General features: G+C 49.8%; 1 protein-coding gene across 1 annotated transcript in view; it reads left to right on the top strand.

Annotated features, from left to right (window-relative positions):
• LOC134933825 (chromatin remodeling regulator CECR2) overlaps positions 1–23,738 on the top strand; it is a 114,576-nt gene that overhangs the window by 38,609 nt on the left and 52,229 nt on the right. Inside the window, exons 2-17 of the mRNA XM_063929316.1 lie at positions 11,737–11,831; positions 13,477–13,660; positions 13,886–14,019; positions 14,271–14,354; positions 15,346–15,407; positions 15,909–16,075; positions 16,162–16,251; positions 16,624–16,759; positions 16,854–16,983; positions 17,068–17,111; positions 17,320–17,411; positions 18,063–18,189; positions 19,401–19,756; positions 20,160–20,285; positions 20,435–20,990; positions 21,601–22,762. Of these exons, the coding sequence (XP_063785386.1) occupies positions 11,737–11,831; positions 13,477–13,660; positions 13,886–14,019; positions 14,271–14,354; positions 15,346–15,407; positions 15,909–16,075; positions 16,162–16,251; positions 16,624–16,759; positions 16,854–16,983; positions 17,068–17,111; positions 17,320–17,411; positions 18,063–18,189; positions 19,401–19,756; positions 20,160–20,285; positions 20,435–20,990; positions 21,601–22,762 (3,545 nt within the window). The remainder of the gene's footprint in view (positions 1–11,736; positions 11,832–13,476; positions 13,661–13,885; positions 14,020–14,270; positions 14,355–15,345; positions 15,408–15,908; positions 16,076–16,161; positions 16,252–16,623; positions 16,760–16,853; positions 16,984–17,067; positions 17,112–17,319; positions 17,412–18,062; positions 18,190–19,400; positions 19,757–20,159; positions 20,286–20,434; positions 20,991–21,600; positions 22,763–23,738) is intronic.

The following is a 23,738-nucleotide window of genomic DNA, read 5'->3' as shown; positions in this document are numbered from 1 at the left end:
TTGTACATGGCATAGGGATCCCTTGCTGGCGTATACACCTAGCGTTACACCTGCAGTATTACTCTCATGTGGGCACATTGTACATGGCATAGGGATCTCTTGCTGGCCGTATACACCTAGCATTACACCTGCAGTATTACTCTCATGTGGGCACATTGTACATGGCATAGGGATCTCTTGCTGGCCGTATACACCTAGCGTTACACCTGCAGTATTACTCATGTGGGCACATTGTACATGACATAGGGAGCCCTTGCTGGCGTATACACCTAGCTTTACACCTGCAGTATTACTCTCATGTGGGCACATTGTACATGACATAGGGAGCCCTTGCTGGCGTATACACCTAGCGTTACACCTGCAGTATTACTCTCATGTGGGCACATTGTACATGACATAGGGAGCCCTTGCTGGCGTATACACCTAGCGTTACACCTGCAGTATTACTCTCATGTGGGTACATAGTACATGGCATAGGGATCTCTTGCTGGCGTATACACCTAGCGTAACACCTGCAGTATTACTCTCATGTGGGTACATTGTACATGACATAGGGATCTCTTGCTTGCGTATACACCTAGCGTTACACCTGCAGTATTACTCTCATGTGGGTACATAGTACATGGCATAGGGATCTCTTGCTGGCCGTATACACCTAGCGTTACACCTGCAGTATTACTCTCATGTGGGCACATTGTACATGGCATAGGGAGCCCTTGCTGGCTGTATACACCTAGCGTTACACCTGCAGTATTACTCTCATGTGGGCACATTGTACATGACATAGGGATCTCTTGCTGGCTGTATACACCTAGCGTTACACCTGCAGTATTACTCTCATGTGGGCACATTGTACATGACATAGGGATCTCTTGCTGGCGTATACACCTAGCGTTACACCTGCATTATTGCTCTCATGTGGGTACATTGTACATGGCATAGGGATCTCTTACTGACGTATACACCTAGCGTTACACCTGCAGTATTGCTCTCATGTGGGCACATTGTACATGGCATAGGGATCTCTTACTGACGTATACACCTAGCGTTACACCTGCAGTATTACTCTCATGTGGGCACATTGTACATGGCATAGGGATCTCTTACTGACGTATACACCTAGCGTTACACCTGCAGTATTACTCTCATGTGGGCACATTGTACATGGCATAGGGATCTCTTGCTGGCTGTATACACCTAGCGTTACACCTGCAGTATTGCTCTCATGTGGGCACATTGTACATGGCATAGGGATCTCTTACTGACGTATACACCTAGCGTTACACCTGCAGTATTACTCTCATGTGGGCACATTGTACATGGCATAGGGATCTCTTGCTGGCGTATACACCTAGCGTTACACCTGCAGTATTACTCTCATGTGGGCACATTGTACATGACATAGGGATCTCTTGCTGGCTGTATACACCTAGCGTTACACCTGCAGTATTACTCTCATGTGGGCACATTGTACATGACATAGGGATCTCTTGCTGGCGTATACACCTAGCGTTACACCTGCATTATTGCTCTCATGTGGGTACATTGTACATGACATAGGGATCTCTTGCTGGCGTATACACCTAGCGTTACACCTGCAGTATTACTCTCATGTGGGCACATTGTACATGGCATAGGGAGCCCTTGCTGGCTGTATACACCTAGCGTTACACCTGCAGTATTACTCTCATGTGGGCACATTGTACATGACATAGGGATCTCTTACTGACGTATACACCTAGCGTTACACCTGCAGTATTACTCTCATGTGGGCACATTGTACATGGCATAGGGATCTCTTGCTGGCCGTATACACCTAGCGTTACACCTGCCGTATTACTCTCATGTGGGCACATTGTACATGACATAGGGATCTCTTGCTGGCTGTATACACCTAGCGTTACACCTGCAGTATTACTCTCATGTGGGCACATTGTACATGGCATAGGGATCTCTTGCTGGCTGTATACACCTAGCGTTACACCTGCAGTATTACTCTCATGTGGGCACATTGTACATGGCATAGGGATCTCTTGCTGGCGTATACACCTAGCGTTACACCTGCAGTATTACACTCATGTGGGCACATTGTACATGACATAGGGATCTCTTGCTGGCGTATACACCTAGCGTTACACCTGCAGTATTACTCTCATGTGGGTACATTGTACATGGCATAGGGATCCATTGCTGGCGTATACACCTAGCGTTACACCTGCAGTATTACTCTCATGTGGGCACATTGTACATGGCATAGGGATCTCTTGCTGGCCGTATACACCTAGCATTACACCTGCAGTATTACTCCCATGTGGGCACATTGTACATGGCATAGGGATCTCTTGCTGGCCGTATACACCTAGCGTTACACCTGCAGTATTACTCTCATGTGGGCACATTGTACATGGCATAGGGAGCCCTTGCTGGCTGTATACACCTAGCGTTACACCTGCAGTATTACTCTCATGTGGGCACATTGTACATGACATAGGGATCTCTTGCTGGCTGTATACACCTAGCGTTACACCTGCAGTATTACTCTCATGTGGGCACATTGTACATGACATAGGGATCTCTTGCTGGCGTATACACCTAGCGTTACACCTGCATTATTGCTCTCATGTGGGTACATTGTACATGGCATAGGGATCTCTTACTGACGTATACACCTAGCGTTACACCTGCAGTATTGCTCTCATGTGGGCACATTGTACATGGCATAGGGATCTCTTACTGACGTATACACCTAGCGTTACACCTGCAGTATTACTCTCATGTGGGCACATTGTACATGGCATAGGGATCTCTTACTGACGTATACACCTAGCGTTACACCTGCAGTATTACTCTCATGTGGGCACATTGTACATGGCATAGGGATCTCTTGCTGGCTGTATACACCTAGCGTTACACCTGCAGTATTGCTCTCATGTGGGCACATTGTACATGGCATAGGGATCTCTTACTGACGTATACACCTAGCGTTACACCTGCAGTATTGCTCTCATGTGGGCACATTGTACATGGCATAGGGATCTCTTGCTGGCGTATACACCTAGCGTTACACCTGCAGTATTACTCTCATGTGGGCACATTGTACATGACATAGGGATCTCTTGCTGGCTGTATACACCTAGCGTTACACCTGCAGTATTACTCTCATGTGGGCACATTGTACATGACATAGGGATCTCTTGCTGGCGTATACACCTAGCGTTACACCTGCATTATTGCTCTCATGTGGGTACATTGTACATGACATAGGGATCTCTTGCTGGCGTATACACCTAGCGTTACACCTGCAGTATTACTCTCATGTGGGCACATTGTACATGACATAGGGAGCCCTTGCTGGCTGTATACACCTAGCGTTACATCTGCAGTATTACTCTCATGTGGGCACATTGTACATGGCATAGGGATCTCTTGCTGGCGTATACACCTAGCGTTACACCTGCAGTATTACTCTCATGTGGGCACATTGTACATGGCATAGGGAGCCCTTGCTGGCGTATACACCTAGCGTTACACCTGCAGTATTACTCTCATGTGGGCACATTGTACATGGCATAGGGAGCCCTTGCTGGCGTATACACCTAGCGTTACACCTGCAGTATTACTCTCATGTGGGCACATTGTACATGGCATAGGGATCTCTTGCTGGCGTATACACCTAGCGTTACACATGCAGTATTGCTCTCATGTGGGCACATTGTACATGGCATAGGGATCTCTTGCTGGCGTATACACCTAGCGTTACACCTGCAGTATTACTCTCATGTGGGTACATAGTACATGGCATAGGGATCTCTTGCTGGCGTATACACCTAGCGTAACACCTGCAGTATTACTCTCATGTGGGCACATTGTACATGGCATAGGGATCTCTTGCTGGCGTATACACCTAGCGTTACACCTGCAGTATTACTCTCATGTGGGTACATTGTACATGACACAGGGGTCTCTTGCTGGCGTATACACCTAGCGTTACCCCTGCAGTATTACTCTCATGTGGGCACATTGTACATGACATAGGGATCTCTTGCTGGCGTATACACCTAGCGTTACACCTGCAGTATTACTCTCATGTGGGCACATTGTACATGGCATAGGGATCTCTTGCTGGCGTATACACCTAGCGTTACACCTGCAGTATTACTCTCATGTGGGCACATTGTACATGGCATAGGGATCTCTTGCTGGCGTATACACCTAGCGTTACACCTGCAGTATTGCTCTCATGTGGGCACATTGTACATGGCATAGGGATCTCTTGCTGGCGTATACACCTAGCGTTACACCTGCAGTATTACTCTCATGTGGGCACATTGTACATGGCATAGGGATCTCTTACTGGCGTATACACCTAGCGTTACACCTGCAGTATTGCTCTCATGTGGGCACATTGTACATGGCATAGGGATCTCTTGCTGGCGTATACACCTAGCGTTACACCTGCAGTATTACTCTCATGTGGGCACATTGTACATGGCATAGGGATCTCTTGCTGGCGTATACACCTAGCGTTACACCTGCAGTATTACTCTCATGTGGGCACATTGTACATGACATAGGGATCTCTTGCTGGCGTATACACCTGCAGTATTACTCTCATGTGGGCACATTGTACATGACATAGGGATCTCTTGCTGGCGTATACACCTAGCGTTACACCTGCAGTATTACTCTCATGTGGGCACATTGTACATGGCATAGGGATCTCTTGCTGGCGTATACACCTAGCGTTACACCTGCAGTATTACTCTCATGTGGGCACATTGTACATGGCATAGGGAGCCCTTGCTGGCGTATACACCTAGCGTTACACCTGCAGTATTACTCTCATGTGGGCACATTGTACATGGCATAGGGGTCTCTTGCTGGCGTATACACCTAGCGTTACACCTTCAGTATTACTCTCATGTGGGCACATTGTACATGGCATAGGGGTCTCTTGCTGGCGTATACACCTAGCGTTACACCTACAGTATTACTCTCATGTGGGTACATTGTACATGACATAGGGATCTCTTGCTGGCGTATACACCTAGCGTTACACCTGCAGTATTACTCTCATGTGGGCACATTGTACATGACATAGGGATCTCTTGCTGGCGTATACACCTAGCGTTACACCTGCAGTATTACTCTCATGTGGGCACATTGTACATGGCATAGGGATCTCTTGCTGGCGTATACACCTAGCGTTACACCTGCAGTATTACTCTCATGTGGGCACGTTGTACATGGCATACGGATCCCTTGCTGGCGTATACACCTAGCGTTACACCTGCAGTATTACTCTCATGTGGGTACATTGTACATGGCATAGGGATCTCTTGCTGGCATATACACCTAGCGTTACACCTGCAGTATTACTCTCATGTGGGCACATTGTACATGACATAGGGGTCTCTTGCTGTCGTATACACCTAGCGTTACACCTGCAGTATTGCTCTCATGTGGGCACATTGTACATGACATAGGGGTCTCTTGCTGTCGTATACACCTAGCGTTACACCTGCAGTATTGCTCTCATGTGGGCGAGCCCTGTGGGTATCGGTAACCGTGTGGTTCTCACGCTGCTGTATAACTGGGAGTCACCGACAGATATTTATAGACAATACCGTGTTGCTTTATCCTTGTAAGGTAAAACTTTCTAGCGGGACATTGGGGGTAATTCTGAGTTAATCGCAGCAGGAACTATGTTAGCAATTGGGCAAAACCATGTGCAGTGCTGGGGGGGCAGATGTAACATGTGCAGAGAGAGTTAGATTTGGGTGGGTTATTTTGTTTCTGTGCAGGGTAAATACTGGCTGTTTTATTTTTACACTGCAATTTAGATTTCCGTTTGAACACACCCCACCCAAATCTAACTCTCTCTGCACATGTTACATCTACCTCCCCTGTAGTGCACATGGTTTTGCCCAACTGCTAACAAATTTGTTGCTATGATCAACTCCGAATTAGGCCCGACATCCGGGTCACTTTGTTATTGTGAGTTCAGTTTGTGCGGCGTTCTACATCCGGTAACCCCAGGGTTGTGCGCCATCGTCACGCTATTACTGCACTGTCTGCTACAGCTACATAGATGATATTAATTAGGAGGTGTTGGGAAGTAGTACAGACTGCACCTGACAGCATGGCGAACTATTACTCCATTAATCGGTAATTTACTAATTATATGTATTGTAAGCTTCTTGGCCCAAGGTCCCTTTTCCAATGGTTTCCCCGAGTTCAGTCATCGTTCTTGGTGCGTCTCCAGCTAGGTTTGGGTGGGCGTCTGTGATTCATGCCCTACATATAACCGCACAGTACTAAGCGGGCACGTTTACGCAATGGCGCCTGTTACAGCAGTGTGGAGCAGATGTATGAAGCCTGGAGAAGAGATAAAGCAGTGATAAAGAAGTGATAAGTGGAAGGTGAAAACACACCTGCCAATCAGCTCATAACTGTCATTTTTCAAACCTGTATTGATTGGCTGGTGCGTTATCACCTTCCACTTATCACCGCTTTATCACTTCTCCAGGCTTAATACATCTGCCCTTGTGTTCGGTATGGCGCAGACTATCACATCGTGTGTATAGTCTGCATGGAGGTGCCTGGCTCTTGCTGTCCTGTTGTTGGGGCTTTATTGTGGGGCAGTAATGGGGGAGGAGGGCCAGCAGGGGGTGGGTGTGAAGCGTTGTAAACACCCCAGCCCCCAAGGCCATTTGCTTTTGATATATCAAATAGATCCTTTGTAGTGGTTTTAACCTATTCATTTCTTCTGGAGGCCAAAACAGCGTGTACAGGAGTCGTACCTTATGGGGGGGCTGTACAGGCGCCAGTCGCACTAATCTGTAGGAGTCAGTACGTAACCGTAACTGGCCGGGTACAGCTTGTGATTGTAATAGTAAAATACTTTTCTTTTTGTTTTCTGAAATCAGAATATTTAGAATTAAAACACAGATTAGTTACCGGTAGAAGTTCCGCCACGCGAGACGACAACGAGGGAAGTAGAAGTGTAAACTATTGCGCAAATGCTGATAAAGTAAAATGTAAATGTCTGCGGCCCCTCGGAGCCCATGCAACTATAGAGAGTTTCTCCTGGGGACGGAACGTGCTGGTCAGGATAATGTTCCGGCATCAGAAAGGTTAAAGGGAGGGGAAGGGGGGGGGGGGCGGCGGGGTGTTAGCTGGTGACTGCCAGGTGAAAAGTTCAGCAGGACCCCAGCATGTGGCTATGAGCTGGGCTCAGGGCCTGTGGGGGGCGGATCTCCTTCACATTCCCCTACAGATGGGCCCTCAGCCAGCGGCCTCTCTGGGTGCAATGCCCCCTGGGTCACAGGGCTAGCCACTGAAGGGCATTACATAGAGCGGATGGGATTATATTGATCCGGTATGATCGGTTGTCACACACGGGTGGTCCTACACACATGTATATGGTTTATACAGCGTAATATATATAATACATACGTGATTGCTGTATAAACTGTGAGCTCTTATGTCATCGTGTGAGCATTATAAGAAATTACAGAACTCCGAATGCAAATTATTACAGGGGCGTATATTTGTGATGGTGTTATGTCTGCAGCCATCTCTGAATGTGGAGACCGCGGCTTAGCGCTGTTACCGCAGGAACGGCTGCGTTTCCTCAATCCAGCTTTTATTGGTCACTTGACCAAAGGGAAGCCATTTTGTTTTTTGCTGAACAAGTAAAGTTTTGGTGCGTGTTGGCGCAGGGCACAATTGGCTGCAGGGGTGACTGAATCGGAGCTTGGTACACAGCCAGTCCCCCTCCGCCCGCCCGGCTGGTGGATTTAGTGACAGATGGGGAAGGCTCCTGTGACTGATCTAGGAGAAGGAGCTTATAGCCCTGAGCCCTGTCCTCCTCTACAGCCCTCTCCCTGTCCCTGTTGTAGGTTTGTGGCCCTGTCTGGCGCGCGTTGGGGTGAGTCCTCTTCTCGCCCGGGTTAGGGAGGAGGCAGACCTGTCCATTGCCTGTGCTTCCCTTTGTGTTTCTCTCCCCAGGAAGACTCAATGAGTCTCCAGCTCTCCACAGGGCCCAGGACTGGTGTTAAAGGCCTTCCTTTTATTCGCTCTCCTTTCATTGCCTGTTTGTTTGATTCCACTGTGTGAGGGGCTTCTAGAGTCCAAGAGAGGCGGCTGCGTGTGCATACATAATGGCTACACGGTCCTTAAACGGCCCCCTCCCCTCACCGAGCTCCCCTGCTGCCGCTCTGTCTGTCCAAAGTCACAACAGCAGAAGTAAAGAGACTCTATAGTTCAGTGACAGCTGGGACTTTTAACCCCTTTAATGCTGCGATATAGAGGATTAGGCTAAGCCCTGAGCGGAGCCCCAGGCATGTGCACACCCCATCCCTCTGTCTACAGATCCTCCCGTCGCTCCAAGCACTGCCATAGCCCTCTGTTCGGGATCCGGTCTGAAGATCGACAGTGTCTAGGTCGACAATGTTTAGGTCGACCACTATAGGTCGACAGTCACTAGGTCGACATGGATAGGTCGACAGGGTTTCTAGGTCGACAGGTCTAAAGGTCGACATGAGTTTTTCACATTTTTTTTTCTTTTTTTTGAATTTTTTCGTACTTAACGATCCACGTGGACTACGATTGGAACGGTAAAGTGTGCCGAGCGAAGCAGTAGCGGAGCGAAGGCACCATACCCGAAGCATGGCGAGCGGACGCGGTGCACTAATTTGGGATCCCGGTCACGCTACGAAGAAAACGACACCAAAAAAAAAAAATCCTCATGTCGACCTAGTACATGTCGACCTAGAAACCCTGTCGACCTTCCATCCATGTCGACCTAGTGACTGTCGACCTATAGTGGTCGACCTAAACATTGTCGACCTAGACACTGTCGATTTGATGAACCACACCCCTCTGTTCCTCTGCCTTTTCACTACTGACTTTTATAGGCTTCACCCCCAAAGTAACAGGATGTGCCCAAGTTTGTTTCCCCTTACGCCCGCTTCCCTGGCTCTGGCCAGGGCTCAGTAGCTCAGCCTGTCAGTGATCACCCGCCCGTGGGGTCCCTGGAGCCTGGTACTCTTGCTCTGGTTTGATGATTGATGCCTGTTGATGGAGAAAGTCTAGAGCACATGAAGTGGTGGCGTGTGAAACGCAGGTCTGTCGCTGGGGAATCCCTGGTGTAGCAACTGTTGATTGACAGGCTACTGATTCACATACAATTTTCCTTTATACTGCTACACGATCAGCTCTCTGTAGCTCCCCGGAGTGCAGGACAGGAATACAGTCAGGGGAAAAGGCTAATAATGTGACAGTCCATCGGGTTTCTATGTACCTTATTTATATTGCAAGTACTTTCTGAATTTGGAGCACACTGGGCACTAGAAAGGCACTGAATAGGGCATTGGGCAGCCCCACCTTCTGAAAGTAAGTCCCTCAACTGACGCCTGATAGAAGGTGGTGGAATCGCTGTCTCAAGTGTTGTTCCAGGATATACCACAAACTGTTCACTAGGCCCAGATTTGGTGACTGTGAAGGCTGTGATATATTGATAATAGTGTCTGTCATCGCAACGCACTCTGCAGACGGGGCGCTGCCATCCGGGAGCACGTGAGGAATTGGGGTGAGCGTGAGCTGTCAGAACCAGGGGGCAATGGTGAGACACAGACTTATCTTCTAATGTAACTGTACCCAAACCATGCCAGGAGCCTGTGCCCACATCACAGAGCCGCCATACCCCCACTGCTGGTAACACGCTCAGTACCAGGGGGCAGTGGTGAGACACAGACTTATCTTCTAATGTAACTGTACCCAAACCATGCCAGGAGCCTGTGCCCACATCACAGAGCCGCCATACCCGCCACTGCTGGTAACACACGCTCAGTACCAGGGGGCAGTGGTGAGCAGCGGCCGTGTCTTCTAATATAACTGTACCCAAACCATGCCAGGAGCCTGTGCCCCACATCACAGAGCCTCCATACCCCCCACTGCTGGTAACACGCTCGGTACCAGGGGGCAGTGGTGAGCAGCGGCCTTATCTTCTAATGTAACTGTACCAAAACCATGCCAGGAGCCTGTGCCCACATAACAGAGCCGCCATACCCGCCACTGCTGGTAACACACGCTCAGTACCAGGGGGCAGTGGTGAGCAGCGGCCTTATCTTCTAATGTAACTGTACCCAAACCATGCCAGGAGCCTGTGCCCACATCACAGAGCCGCCATACCCGCCACTGCTGGTAACACACGCTCAGTACCAGGGGGCAGTGGTGAGCAGCGGCCTTATCTTCTAATGTAACTGTACCCAAACCATGCCAGGAGCCTGTGCCCACATCACAGAGCCGCCATACCCGCCACTGCTGGTAACACACGCTCAGTACCAGGGGGCAGTGGCCCCTATTGTCTGACCATATTGACTGAATGAAGAACTTGCCCACCTCCCTCATCAGAGGCTTCTGCAGTTTCCTGAGGAATGGGAGCAGGAACTAGAAGTAGGACGGTTCTACAAGCCATACGCTGAGTCGTATTAGGAGGAAAGTTCTATATAAATATAAACATTACTACTATTATCATCATCATCATCAGTTTTTCCGTTATAATGATTGGCCACTGAGCTGGAAATACCGTGGGATTCTGTACGAAATATTCATATGTAAAAGTTCCTGTCACAGGCCAAGCGAGAAGATGGTTGTGTTGCGTGTAGTCGCTGTACAGACCGCCAGTCGTTGATTGTTGTCCTTATCCATCTTTGCCCCGTCTGTTGTGGTTCCTGACAGAAGGCTGGGGAAGAGATGGATACTCAGAACATGAACACGCTGGCTGATCCCTATGGGAGCGCCCACCTCACTTACAGATGTGGATTATTTCCCCCGCCATGGTGACAGTACTGTTACTCACAGGATGTGTGCTTGGCTGAGGAGAAATTATTTCCCAGCCATCCCCCCCCCCCCCCCTTCCCCAAAGGTAGATGCTAGAATCAAGTGGCCTAACGGACCTATGATGTCAGGGGGAGCCTTGTCACCAGGGGGAGGAGCTAGGCCAGCAGGGTAGTTCTACGAGCCCAAAGCGTGGCGAGCGTACATTTTGGGTACCATGTTCGGCCATGGCTCCTCCCCCCGGTGACGTCAGAGGTCCCTTACCCAACTTGGATTTAGAACTAACCTAATGGTGACAGTAGTGTTACTCACCGGAAGCATGCTTGGGAGAAGAGAAATAATTGCACCCCCCCACCCATGTTGACACAGCAGGGTTACTCACAGTAAGTAGGCGATACAGTAGACGATATGAGCGATAATCTTTTTAAAAACATATCTACTGTTCATATCGTCTAGTGCGTATGTCTGAACAATGCGCGCACCTGTGAGTCGTTTTCGTTGAGGCATTATCTACTGAACATGCAGCTCAACTTTTACATGGTAGAGCTGCATGTTCGGGGGTGACGTCACTGAACGATATCGTACATCAGTATCGTTCAGTGTGTATGCACTGGTGATCTCCCCTAATTGCCAATCAGCAATATAGCGCTGATTGCTAACTATGGGAGATCACCCAGTGTGTTGCGTACGTTCTGTGGTGCCATTGAGGTAGCCCTATATTCATCTATTACACACTGCCCTGGGCCTCATACAATGGCTGACGGGGCTATATAACTCCTGCTGCTGAAGTGTAGTAACTTGCACATGAATATCGGTGGATGTGACAAGGCTCCTTATGGCGCAGAAGCATACTAAATGGACTATTTCTTGTCACCTCTCTCCCGGTCGCAGGAATTGGAAGACGCCTTGCACCGTGATGACGTGGGATTCCTCAGTGAGCTTGTGTCCTGTCTCCTGCGAGGCTGCTACCAGCGAAGTGACATCACGTGAGTGCCAAATATCACACCTGTGTATCTGATGCTGTCACTACAGTCATACGTGGTGTGCCGGCTGTTCTGACACAGCAGTGGCCATCTTGCATGTCTGAGAACTGCACGTCTGACAGGGCATGCTGTGACTTGTACTTCTACACCCTCTGCATGCACACAGTCTTTCTGAAAGGTTAAGTGATCATTTTTCTTCTTAGTGGTTATCTCTTTATTACCAATCCACTAACCTGAGACACATGTAGTGGAAATGTGTGTGGTACAGAAGATCTGCAGGAATTAGACAGTCATTAGGTCAGCTCCATATGGTCGACAGATGGAAAAAGTATACAATGAAATGGTCGACACCTTTAAAAAAAAATGTCATCTGTTATGTTTCATGATATGTGACGCCAGTTATAGCATACGCCTCCTTTGCAGGTGCTAAGCCGTGCGCTAACTTCCCGACACCTCTGCGCCCTGCCCAAAACCTGGGGGGGTGACACTAGTAGATCATCATCTGGATACCAGTGGAAGTAGATGGGGTTTATCATAGTGTGGCGGAGGTCTTGCAGTGTGTTTCCGCTGTATTGGGAGCTGATTTCAGGATATTGTATTGTGGTGCGGGGAGGGAGTCTTTGAGCCCTAATGTTTTAGTCTCCTTTCCCTCATGTTTGGGTGGTTTACAGTAAAAAAGCCGTCCAGTTTCACTAGGCTTATATACATGTATTGCGAGGCTGAGAAACGCATAGCCTAGTCTGTGGGATTCTAGAACGGTCTGTGTTGCCCTGTTGGTTATGCTGCAGCTTGTAGTTCTAAAACAGCTGTTCTTTATAACGTCTCAGCAAATGCATTTATAACGTAAAAACACCATTCTCTGAATTGTATCACACTAATTGGTTCATATGTAACCTCTAGCTGGTTCTCAGGGGTATGTTGTGTGGGGAAAAGCTTTGTTGCTATTTATTGCTGCAGCCTGGCTTCCTTAGGGCATAGACCTGTAGTTTCCCATCTTAAGAGCGTTGGAAGTGTGTTTCTCAAAGGCCCCCCCCCTCTGCGTACGACTCAATCAGTGAGCGCTACTGAACACTCTGCTACCGCGCAGAGTCTGAGCTGCACACTGACATTACTGCAGTCACTAAACGCATAACATTAACGCACGTATGCCCGAGCACTTACACTGGCCGCGCTCGTGAACCTCTGTATGTCCAACGTGATTGCCGGCTGTCTTTGTGTTTTGTTTGGAACGGCTGGATCCCATGCTGAGACTTGTAGTTCTACCCCATGCACGCGGCACTAGATTGTAATGTGCTTTTAGGGAGAATTAAACCAAAACAAAGTTTGTTCTTTATTAAATGGAAATTGTGATGTCTGAATACTTCCACATACAATGCCTTCAGCATAACCATTGGTCTCCTGCAACTCTCCATAAGAGGTGTCACAATTTATTCAGGGACCGAATACACAGGAAATCTGGTGTGCGCTGTGAAATTACTTCCCCCTGTACAGAGCAAACATTACCAGTGTCTGACCACTTGCTGCAATGGTGATTTTGTCATTTGACACAGGAAAGAGGGGGGAAATTGCATAAGGCTTGGTAACGGTCTGTCCCCTCCCACCGCGTCTGTTCCACTTCATTCTGTGAGGTAAAATCTCTCTCTCCCAGCGCGCAGACCTTCCACGTCTACCTGGAGGATATCATCAGCTACCGCTGGGAGCTCGAGGAGGGGAAACCCAACCCGCTAAATGGAGCCAACTTCCACCAACTGCCCCTGCGCACCCGGCTGGAGATCCTCCACCGACTGTGTGACTACCGGCTGGACGCAGACGACGTGTTCGACCTTCTTAAGGTGCGCCATTGTCCTGGGAGATACGGGCTTCAGACTGCATGAAAATATGCAGGATAGCAATGTGAATGTGCCTCAGATAGCAATGGCGGATGGTTTATGGGCGGAGCCATAGTGACCTCTCAGCCTATCAATGTCTCCTCCATGAATGTGTAAAATGACAGGTACTGCCGCTGCGGGCTCACTGACTGACTCCCCTCATACCTCTGATTGTTTGTGTGGTTTCAGGGCCTGGACGCGGACAGTCTGCGCGTGGAACCGCTCGGGGAGGACTCGCTGGGGAACCTGTACTGGTACTTCTATGGCACCAGGCTCTACAAAGAGGAGCCTTCCTGGGAGAAGAGGCAGCGAGCACTGGAAGAGTAAGTGAGCCTTCTGCCTGTTTCCCGTGCAGCCGCCGGGACATGTGACCTATTACCCCGCGCCTAGGCCTAGGGATACTGCTCTGCGAATCCCTACAGCATCCGTCACCCTCGCAGATATTAGTCCACGTTGGCTGCTGGGGTCACTTAACATACGTAATAATAACATCATGCAGCGCTTTACCCCTTCCCATCCTGCGATACGTCCTCATTTAAGTTGCTTTTGACATTTTCTCTTATCGTGGACTTAGGGCGATGGCGGCGCCTGAGAAGCCTGTACGGAAAAGGGGGCGACCCCCCAAGAAGAAGTTGCTGCTGGAAGAGGCTGTGATAAGGTGGGTTATGTTTCTTGGGTACCACCAAGTAGAGGCGATTATTATAACATGCCACTTGTTTTACACAGCGCCGTATAGAATGGTTTGTCATTTGTCTGTTGTTGCCCTGTTGGAACTTAGGGGGACATGTACTAAGCAGTGAAATGAGCCAGTGGAGAAGTTGCCCATGGCAACTAATCGGCATTGATGTAACATTTATAATTTGCATACTATAAACATATACAGAGCAGCTGATTGGTTGCCATGGGCAACTTCTCCACTGGCTTACTTCGCCACTTTTATCACTGCTTAGTACATGCCCCCTTAGTCTATATTCCCTGACATGCAAGCGTACACACACACACACACACACACACACACACACTCTAGAACAGAGGTTCTCAAACTCGGTCCTCAGGACCCCACACGGTGCATGTTGCAGGTCTCCTCACAGAATCGCAAGTGAAATAATTTGCTCCACCTGTGGACCTTTTAAAATGTGTCAGTGAGTAATTAATACACCTGTACACCTGCTGGGTTACCTGTAAAACATGCACTGTGTGTGCCCCCGAGGACCGAGTTTGAGAACCTCTGCTCTAGAGGCAGCATCCTATTGACTTTCCAGTATATGTTTGGAGTGTGGGGGGGAAACCCACGCGTACACAGCGGGGACTTGCAAACGCCACACAGGTGAGCCATGACTCATGACATCCGCGCTGTGAGGCGTTAATGCTAACCACCAGGCCACTGTGCTGCCCGTTGCAATGAAGAAAGTGCCATATAAATTCCCTGTGGGTGAAGGATTGATGCAAAATAAGCTTTCTCGTGAGTGAGATTTCGTATAATGAATGGGCTGATTTGCATATAATAGGGAGGAGCCTGAAATCTTGTTAGCCTCTTCCTCAGGAGGATGTGCCTGTAGCTCGTTATGTAACTTGCACAGCATTCATTATCCTGGTGCAATGTATATTTCAAATGACAAATGTGATTATTCCGTTATGTTCTCTTACAGCGAGCAAGTAGAAGTAAAGCCGCAGCCGCCACCGGCGATGGAAGACGTTTTGAGCAAGAGTGGTAAGGGGGGCCCTCTTCTTCATATATTAAACAGTTTTTATTTTTACACATACAGTTAAGTACGCATGGGTTGGCTGCATGCCCGTGGCCCTTTCAGCCTATATTGAGCATGGCACATTGAATCTCCCCCTATTGCAGTGTATATGGCGGGGGGTGATTCTGCAATTCCCTCTATGATCACCAGAAGATCCGCGTGTGTTGCTCGCTTACAATCCAGGGGCTAGGGAGCTGTACAGCTTGGCAGTAGGATACTTTACCTCAGTGCAGGGCTTCCTGGGCGACTTTATAGTGCAGACACAGTGATCACAATGAGAAGCGCTCGGTCGCTCCCAGAATCCCCCTCTGCCCCTGGCGGCCTCTGTATTTCTTGCGCTAGAGTCTGGTTCCCATACTGGGGTGTATATCTGATATTTACTTTGGGTTGGGCTGCTGGTCTTTATTGGGGATCAGGCTGTTGCACCAGACATAGAATGTAAGCGTTCTTGTTGTACGCGCCCTCAGACCGTACCCCCGGCGAGGGGCTCTGGTGCCTACTCTGCCAGACGGAGCAGGAATGGAGAGAGATTACGGAGAGTTTCCGGGACAAGGGCAACCAGAAAGAGCGCCACCTCTATAAGATTCTGAGTGAAGAGTTCCTGCCGGAGATCTGCAGCATGATCTCTCAGAAGGTGAGACGTCCCGGAGTGCGCCGCGCGACATAGGCAGGGAGTCGCCGCCAAGCCGGAACTTCATTTCTTCCTATTCTTTCTGTCAGACTCAGAAGATGAAGCTGCAGACTGACAAGACTCCCTTCTTCTCCAAGAGGTCGTCCAGCCATTCTGTGTTCTCCGCTTTCCAGCAAAAGGTGAGCTGCTGACCAGGAACCCTGTCATTGTATTGGGCAAGACAGGCTGAAACAGCCGGCGGTGTTACAGCGCCATCTGCTGGTAGAAGTATGTAACGCCTGTTGTGTCAGAATCAAAACTGATTATTTATTAACGTTGCCAGTCTCCATGTAAGTAAAATAATACCGTTATCCTGCTGTACACCGTAGGTTATTTTTGGCGAGCCATTAAACCGCCTACTGCGCCAACCTCCTCTGCACTCGCACAGGCCACGCCCACTTTGACAACAGCTTCAGATTTTGAAAGCATTGAATGTAGAATAATAATTAGTTCTAGATTCCTGCTCCTGCCAGTGGCTGTGTCCTGAGTAACGATAACCCTGTGCCCCGCAGGAGGCGGATCCTTTCAGAGCGCAGGAGGAGGAGGATGAGAGGCAGCTACTGATGGTCATGCAGAGGAAGGAGCAGGAGCTGCTACAGAAAGAGGAGAGGAAGAGGCTCATGGCTGAGAAGGTGAAGTCGGTGGAAGGTGAGCGATACGGGGGACGCAGAGGGTCATATACTGTATATAACCAATGAGAAACCAGCTTTCATTGTAAAATTCCCTTGTTAAATCTCTGTAGAGCGAGCGCGGAGGCGGAAGCTGCGGGAGGAACGCGCCTGGCTCTTGTCGCAGGGAAAAGAGTTGCCCCCCGAGTTGTTCAACCTGGGGCCCAACTCGCCCGTCAGAGAGGATTATAGAGTCCCTGACCTGTAAGTCGGCATCCTAATGTCTCACGCGAGTGTGACGCGCGGTCAGGTCCCCTCATGCTCTCCTCTTCCTCTCTCTCTCTTTAGGCTGAGCTTCGACTTGGACGATCACTACACAGCGATGTACAAAGGTGAGCGTTCTGCCAGCCGTGCCAGTGTGTCTCCTGTGTAAACGTTCGGGGTAGGTCCTGAAGTTGCTGTCTTGTCCGCTCTCCTCCTTGTTCCCCATCTGTCCACATGCTTGGAATTTATGATTTGATCTGTCCCCGGCTTGGAATGACGCCATCGTGTATATGGAAGCTGCGGAATAATGTTTTGTCCTGTTCTCCGATTTCCCAGTTCTAGATGCGGTGAAGGCCCACAAGGATTCCTGGCCTTTCCTGGAGCCGGTGGACGAGTCCTATGCCCCGAATTATTATGATATCATCACGGTAAGCCCAGCGTTATAGGAAATGTGTGCCCCCAATGGTCGGGTGCTGGGTGCCCTTGCTTTGGGCTCACCGGGTACTTGCCAACAGTTCAGGCTACTCCCATAGAGTTGGCTAGAAATGTGCATTATAAACCACTCCCCCCCCACCCCCACCCCCACCCCATTTATATTGCAAGCACAGATTTATGTGTCATTTTGTGGATGTGGGGAAAAAAGTCAACATTCAGAATGACGACAATGCTGGAATCTTGAAATTGTGACTATAGATACTACGTTGATCTAACCGCATCCATACCATAAAATTGGCCACCTACTGCGCCGGAAGCTAGCCATGTGTTGCGCTTTCTTCCTACCATGCCTGGCCAGATTCTGTCACTAAGGAAAATCCTCTTCCGCTTTCCATATGTATTATGTATAATGTTCCGTGATGGTAGAGGTGCAGTATCTCGTAGCAGCGGAATGACAGGCGGCACTGTGGGAAAGGGGGGTCTGGAGGTGATGGAGGAGGAGGCGGCTGCTGTGTCCAGGTCTTGCTGGAATTCATCCTTTAATGAGAGACGCGTGTCAGTGGCCCTGGGTTACAGGGGTGAATGTGCAGGGTAACCTATGACTGAGCGGTTACGGCATCACCACGATCTGCTTCTTCCCCCAGTGTCCGATGGACATTTCCAAGGTGGAGCAGAGGCTGTGTTCCGGGTACTATCTCACCAAGGTCCAGTTTGTCAAAGACATGAAAACCATTTTTAAGAACTGCGTGAAGTACAACGGGCCAAGCAGTGGTAAGTGGCTAAGTGGTGGTGGTCCTGTGCTAACAGTCTGTTGTACCTACCTCCAGCATACGACCTGCGGGTCGCTTGTCACGGCTTATTCATTTTGTCCCAATTTTAGGTGTTCGATAAATCTGAATTTATAGTACATTTAGTGTGTATGTATGAACAGGATTAATGTGGAGTAAGCAGTGGTCTGAGAATTTTGACAGCTCTTCTCTCTGCCCCTCATTCAGCCCTGTCCTCACTGACGCATCACTCACCTCCTGATATACTCTGTGCTGCTGGGGACCCTGCTCCTCCCACTATATAACTCTGTCTGTGGCTTCCTCATGCCTACATTCCCCTCCTCACATCATGTGACTGCCCCTGTCTCATGCAGCCCTGTCCTCACTGACACATCACTTCTCTCCTGATATACTCTGCTGCTGGGGACCCTGCTCCTCCCACTATATAACTCTCAGTCTGTGACTTCCTGCTGCCTCCATTCCCCTCCTCACATCATGTCACACACAGCCCTGTCCTCACTGACGCATCACTCCTCTCCTGACATACTCTGTGCTGCTGGGGACTCTGCTCCTCCCACTATATAACTCTCAGTCAGTGGCTTCCTGCTGCCTCCATTCCCTCCTCACATCATGTCACTGCCCCTGTCACATGCAGCACTGTCCTCACTGACACATCACTCATCTCCTGATCTACTCTGTGCTGCTGGGGACCCTGCTCCTCCCACTATATAACTCTGTCTGTGGCTTCCTGCTGCCTCAATTCCCCTCCTCACATCATGTCACTGCCCCTGTCACATGCAGCACTGTCCTCACTGACACATCACTCATCTCCTGATATACTTTGTGCTGCTGGAGACCCTGCTCCTCCCACTATATAACTCTCAGTCTGTGGCTTCCTGCTGCCTCCATTCCCCTTCTCACATCATGTCACCATGTCACTGCCCCTGTCACATGCTGCCCTGTCCTCACTGACACGTCACTCATCTCCTGATATACTCTGTGCTGCTGGGGACCCTGCTCCTCCCACTATATAACTCTCAGTCTGTGGCTTGATACGTTTGTTTTCTTTAATCCCCTTTCTTTAATAATTTTTCTGGGGCACATGCAAATAATTCCTCTATATTCCCTCAATAGTCTGGTGCCCGTACACTTTGTTGGGGGAGGGGGAGTTATCTCCTGCTGGTGTAATGCTGCCATGTTGTATGCCCGTTGCAGAGTACACACAGATGGCAGAGAATTTGGAGCGCTGTTTTAAAAAGGCGTTACTCAAGCACCTTCCTGATGACGAGGGGGACTCGGGTGGGGAGAGCTGGATCCGGTTGGATGAGGAGAAGCCCCAGAAGAGGCGGAGCCAGGCCAAACGCTCCAAAGCCGGGGGCTGGAGGAAGAGCAGAGAGGATGGTGGCAGGAAGCGGCAGAGCTCGGAGAGCAGCGCCATGCAGCAGTCTTCGCCAAGCGAGGATGGAGAAGAGCGACTCTGCACATCCATGAATAAAACCAGCAAGACGCCATACCCTCACCCGCTGCAGTATGGCGGGATGCCCAGGCACTCTTTCCACCCAGAAAACATGGTGAGAACATGTGGCACTCCAGTCTGGCCAGGTGGCATGAGCAGTAATGGAGGGTGAGATAAGGGGAGTACTCCCAACTCCTACTTACCACTGTAAAATGACCCCTCTCCCCGTGTGCTCACACTGGCGTCTGGTCATTACTATGAATTAAACTGAGATTTGTGTCCCAGAACCCCCAATTCCAGTTCTCCAGGTTCTCCTTGCCCCATATTTCCTCTGCAGTGTTCCTCATCCCTGTCCTCATTTCCACTGTTATCCGATCCCTACGCTCTGATCTCATCCACGTACTAGGTGTTGGGGAATATATACCTGGAGCCATGACAGTTCGGCTTCTTCCCATAATGCAGCAGCAGATGGAACAGATCACCTATTATATAAAGTCTGTTTTGTTTTCCCCAACCAGCCTCCTGTGCCGGGAATGCATGCGCCTCTGAGAGGCTCGGACACCGGCCTCAGCTATGGACCAATGAGGTTTCCAGAACCGCACCCAGGCGATCCCATTCAGCGCGTCCAGAGTTACACCGCGCAGGTACCTTTTTGTGCGCCATACTTCCCTCTTGTTACTATAGGGGGACACGGCCCTTAGACTGGTTCAAAGAGATACGCACTATAATAGAGTGGAGCAGTTGGCTAACTGTATTTTAATTATCGTTCATGTGATCCGTCTTCTCGTTACAGTCTGTCACGGGAGCTCCTGGAATGTCTAACAATAAGAATATGGATTTCCGACCGTCTCAGGGACCCCACAATGCTTCGGAGCCTCCTTACCCCATTACCATGACTGTCCAGGAAGGTGGCAAGCATCCCCAAACACCGTGTCCCACAGGCTATATGCCACTCATCAGACCGCCTGTCCCAGGTGAAAGAGCGCCCCCCTCTGGCGTCACATACCCACCTTACAGATACGGACCTCCACCACCTATGTGGAGAGGAAACGGGACACAGAACGATTCTGCTAGGGCAGGTTCTCCCCACTACATGCAGCCTGTGGACCCTCGTCTGAAGCCTCCAGGACCCAACCTCAATAGCAGATCCTTGTTTGTCCCTTCTGGCAACTCCATGATGGACAGTCCTGAGATGGTGGCAATGCAGAGACTCTCCTCCTTCGTCTGTCCCCCAGCCTCTGGGTACCGGGCCCAGCCATTGCCCGCTCCCTTCCCACCTGAAATATATAACGGAGCAGACGCAAGCCTTCCGCCTGCCAGGCAGATGGACCAAGCGTCGGACGAGAAGGGTAATGACTGGTTTATGTGTGTTTCGTTTCAGACATAGTTGAATTTTCCTGCATTTAGTTTTATTTGGATCATGCGTCACATTATTGGAATTGTAAGCCTTCATAAATAGGCTGAGAGTTGTACGTTTCACGAAACTCGTACTTTCTCCAATGTAATCGGCTCCCAGAATATCATGACGTTCCTTGTTTCCATGTACTACTTCTAGTGGCCACCTACCACCCCAGCAACCCTGATCTTCCCCCCAGTATAATAGAGAGGAGAAAAGAAGTAACTTGTAACCCACAGCTCAAACCTGATTCTCGTTCCCATCATTCCCATTGTAGTCCACTAGATCACCCTCCTTTCCCAAAGTCCTTATGTTACAGGTACAGATATACTGCATGCCCTAAAACCTCTCTTCCGCTACTTTGTGCAGTAGACATGGGTTACTGAACACTTAAATCTATGCTGTTTGTTAGTACATTGTGAGGTTCCAAGTGCCTCCTGTCTCCTGGAAAGCGTTCAGAATGGAACGGCTTCTCCTGCTATTGTCCACTAGACCTAGAGAGGGACTATGTTGCATTTATTGTACCTCCTAAGCTGAATCTGACCGAGCTCTTATCTCCCCAGATTTGTCTCCATCTTTACGGACGCCTGTGACATCCAGGGCTCAGACTCCACCCGTCTCTGCTCTATCAGTGACCCTGCCCACCAATGGGGAGCACGGTACAGCGCTTCCCACTGAGGGAAACCTTCAGCCCCTGGGTAATTTGCCAACCGATACCCTTGGGGATGGGAAGAAGTCATGGGATTCTGGATCTGTCGGTCATGCTGGAGATGACCAGGACATCCCAGTTGGCCCTCAAAATGGTTTCATTGGTAGAAATGCACCAGACAAGGCAATGGAATTACCCACGTCACAGGAGTCGGCGGTAGGCACCTCTGTAACGGAACCTAAGGAGGTCACTTTGCCTCGACCCCAAGCAGATGTGGTGGGACCAGTGGACAGAGGTGTCTTTGCCCCCATGATTCCATCTGGTGGCAGCAGACTCAAACCCATCATGGGCCATCATGCCGGTATTGAAAGGTTTCCAGGACCCCATCCTTCTCATTTCCCTCCTCAAAGATTTGGAAATGAGCATGTTCAGCCTTATCCCAGGTTCCACCACCAGACGGAGGCATATCCTTACCAGCAACCACCACACACACAGCCTCCATATCTTACTTACCAGCAGCCTCCATTTTATCCTCAGGAGTACCCACGCTGGCAGCAAGCACAGCAGCACGCGGGTGGCTACCCCCACCCAGATGGGGCACTCGGCATGCAGGGTGTGGGGGAACTGAGGAGTCTACTCATGTCTCCTTTGCTGGAGGGGGAGCCACGGGCCGTGCCGGGTGAAACCACCGAGCAGACGGAAGAGACGGACAAAAGGAGTGAAGATTCCTCAGACCGGCCCGAGAGCCCCAAACAGTTTTTGGATTTAGACAGTCACAAAAGGCAGAGCGGTGGTTTCGTCTATGGGGGACCACCCAGCTGGAGTAATGCCAACTTCCGACCCCAGCACAGTATGATGTCTCAACCACACTATCCACCGCAACACTACCAGCCTCGTGGGTTCCCGCACCAGCCTCTACATCCACCACGCCACCCTGTACATGGCCAAACCAATGGTCAACAACCACCAGGCCCCAGCTACCCACTTATGGAGAACAATAGGGGTCACTTCCATGCTGTCATGATGGAACAAGCCGGCGGCATGCCCTCGTTCACCGATATGTACCGGCCACAAGGGTAAGGACTCCGAGTTTTTCAAAAAGTTGCATTGTTTTTAGTTTTTTTTGCTTATAGCTGCTTATGTGACCGTCGTGCAAAAGTGTGCTTCCTATTTCCTGCGTTGTGTGCGAGCAGGATTACTTCCCGAAAGGTCACTACTGGCGTATGTGGCATTTAAAGGGTCATAAGGCAAAGAATAACGGTCTGTCTTTTCTTTTAGTTAAAGCTGCAGTCTATTGATAAAAATCCCTTTTAGGTTACCTGTTACATGGATAGATTCATATTTTTTTATGTGATTTCAATGCAAGTTGCCAGTAATTTGCAGTGTTTAAGTCCCAAACTTTGTCCGGCTTTTTGCCATCCGGCAGAGTCTTTCACACACAACGGCTTTGAGCCGCAGCAGACATGGCTTGAAAAAAACCCGTTGTGTGTGAAAGCTCTCATTCACACAGACGGTTCTCTGCCTTCAAAGACTGCACGGCCCCGGCCCGGCAGCCGAACCTTCCAGTGGATATTTCCGTCTGCAACCCGTCAGCCGTGCCGTGTGAAAGGACACATTGCGCTGCATGTGTCTCTGCAGCACGGCAGAGGTAAAAAGCCGGGCGGCGGGAGCCGGCACGTGTGTTTCAGCCCTAACAGTGCAATTTCTCTATCGTCCTAGTGGATGCTGGGGTTCCTGAAAGGACCATGGGGAACAGCGGCTCCGCAGGAGACAGGGCACAAAAAGTAAAGCTTTAGGATCAGGTGGTGTGCACTGGCTCCTCCCCCTATGACCCTCCTCCAAGCCTCAGTTAGATTTTTGTGCCCGGCCGAGAAGGGTGCAATCTAGGTGGCTCTCCTAAAGAGCTGCTTAGAAAAGTTTAGCTTAGGTTTTTTATTTTACAGTGAGTCCTGCTGGCAACAGGATCACTGCAACGAGGGACTTAGGGGAGAAGAAGTGAACTCACCTGCGTGCAGGATGGATTGGCTTCTTTGGCTACTGGACATTAGCTCC

The sequence above is a fragment of the Pseudophryne corroboree genome, chromosome 6, assembly GCF_028390025.1.
Source record: "Pseudophryne corroboree isolate aPseCor3 chromosome 6, aPseCor3.hap2, whole genome shotgun sequence".
NCBI classification, from domain to species: Eukaryota; Metazoa; Chordata; class Amphibia; order Anura; family Myobatrachidae; genus Pseudophryne; species Pseudophryne corroboree.
The sequence above is the reverse complement of the archived record's forward strand: the minus strand, read 5'-3'. Positions and strand labels throughout refer to the sequence as shown.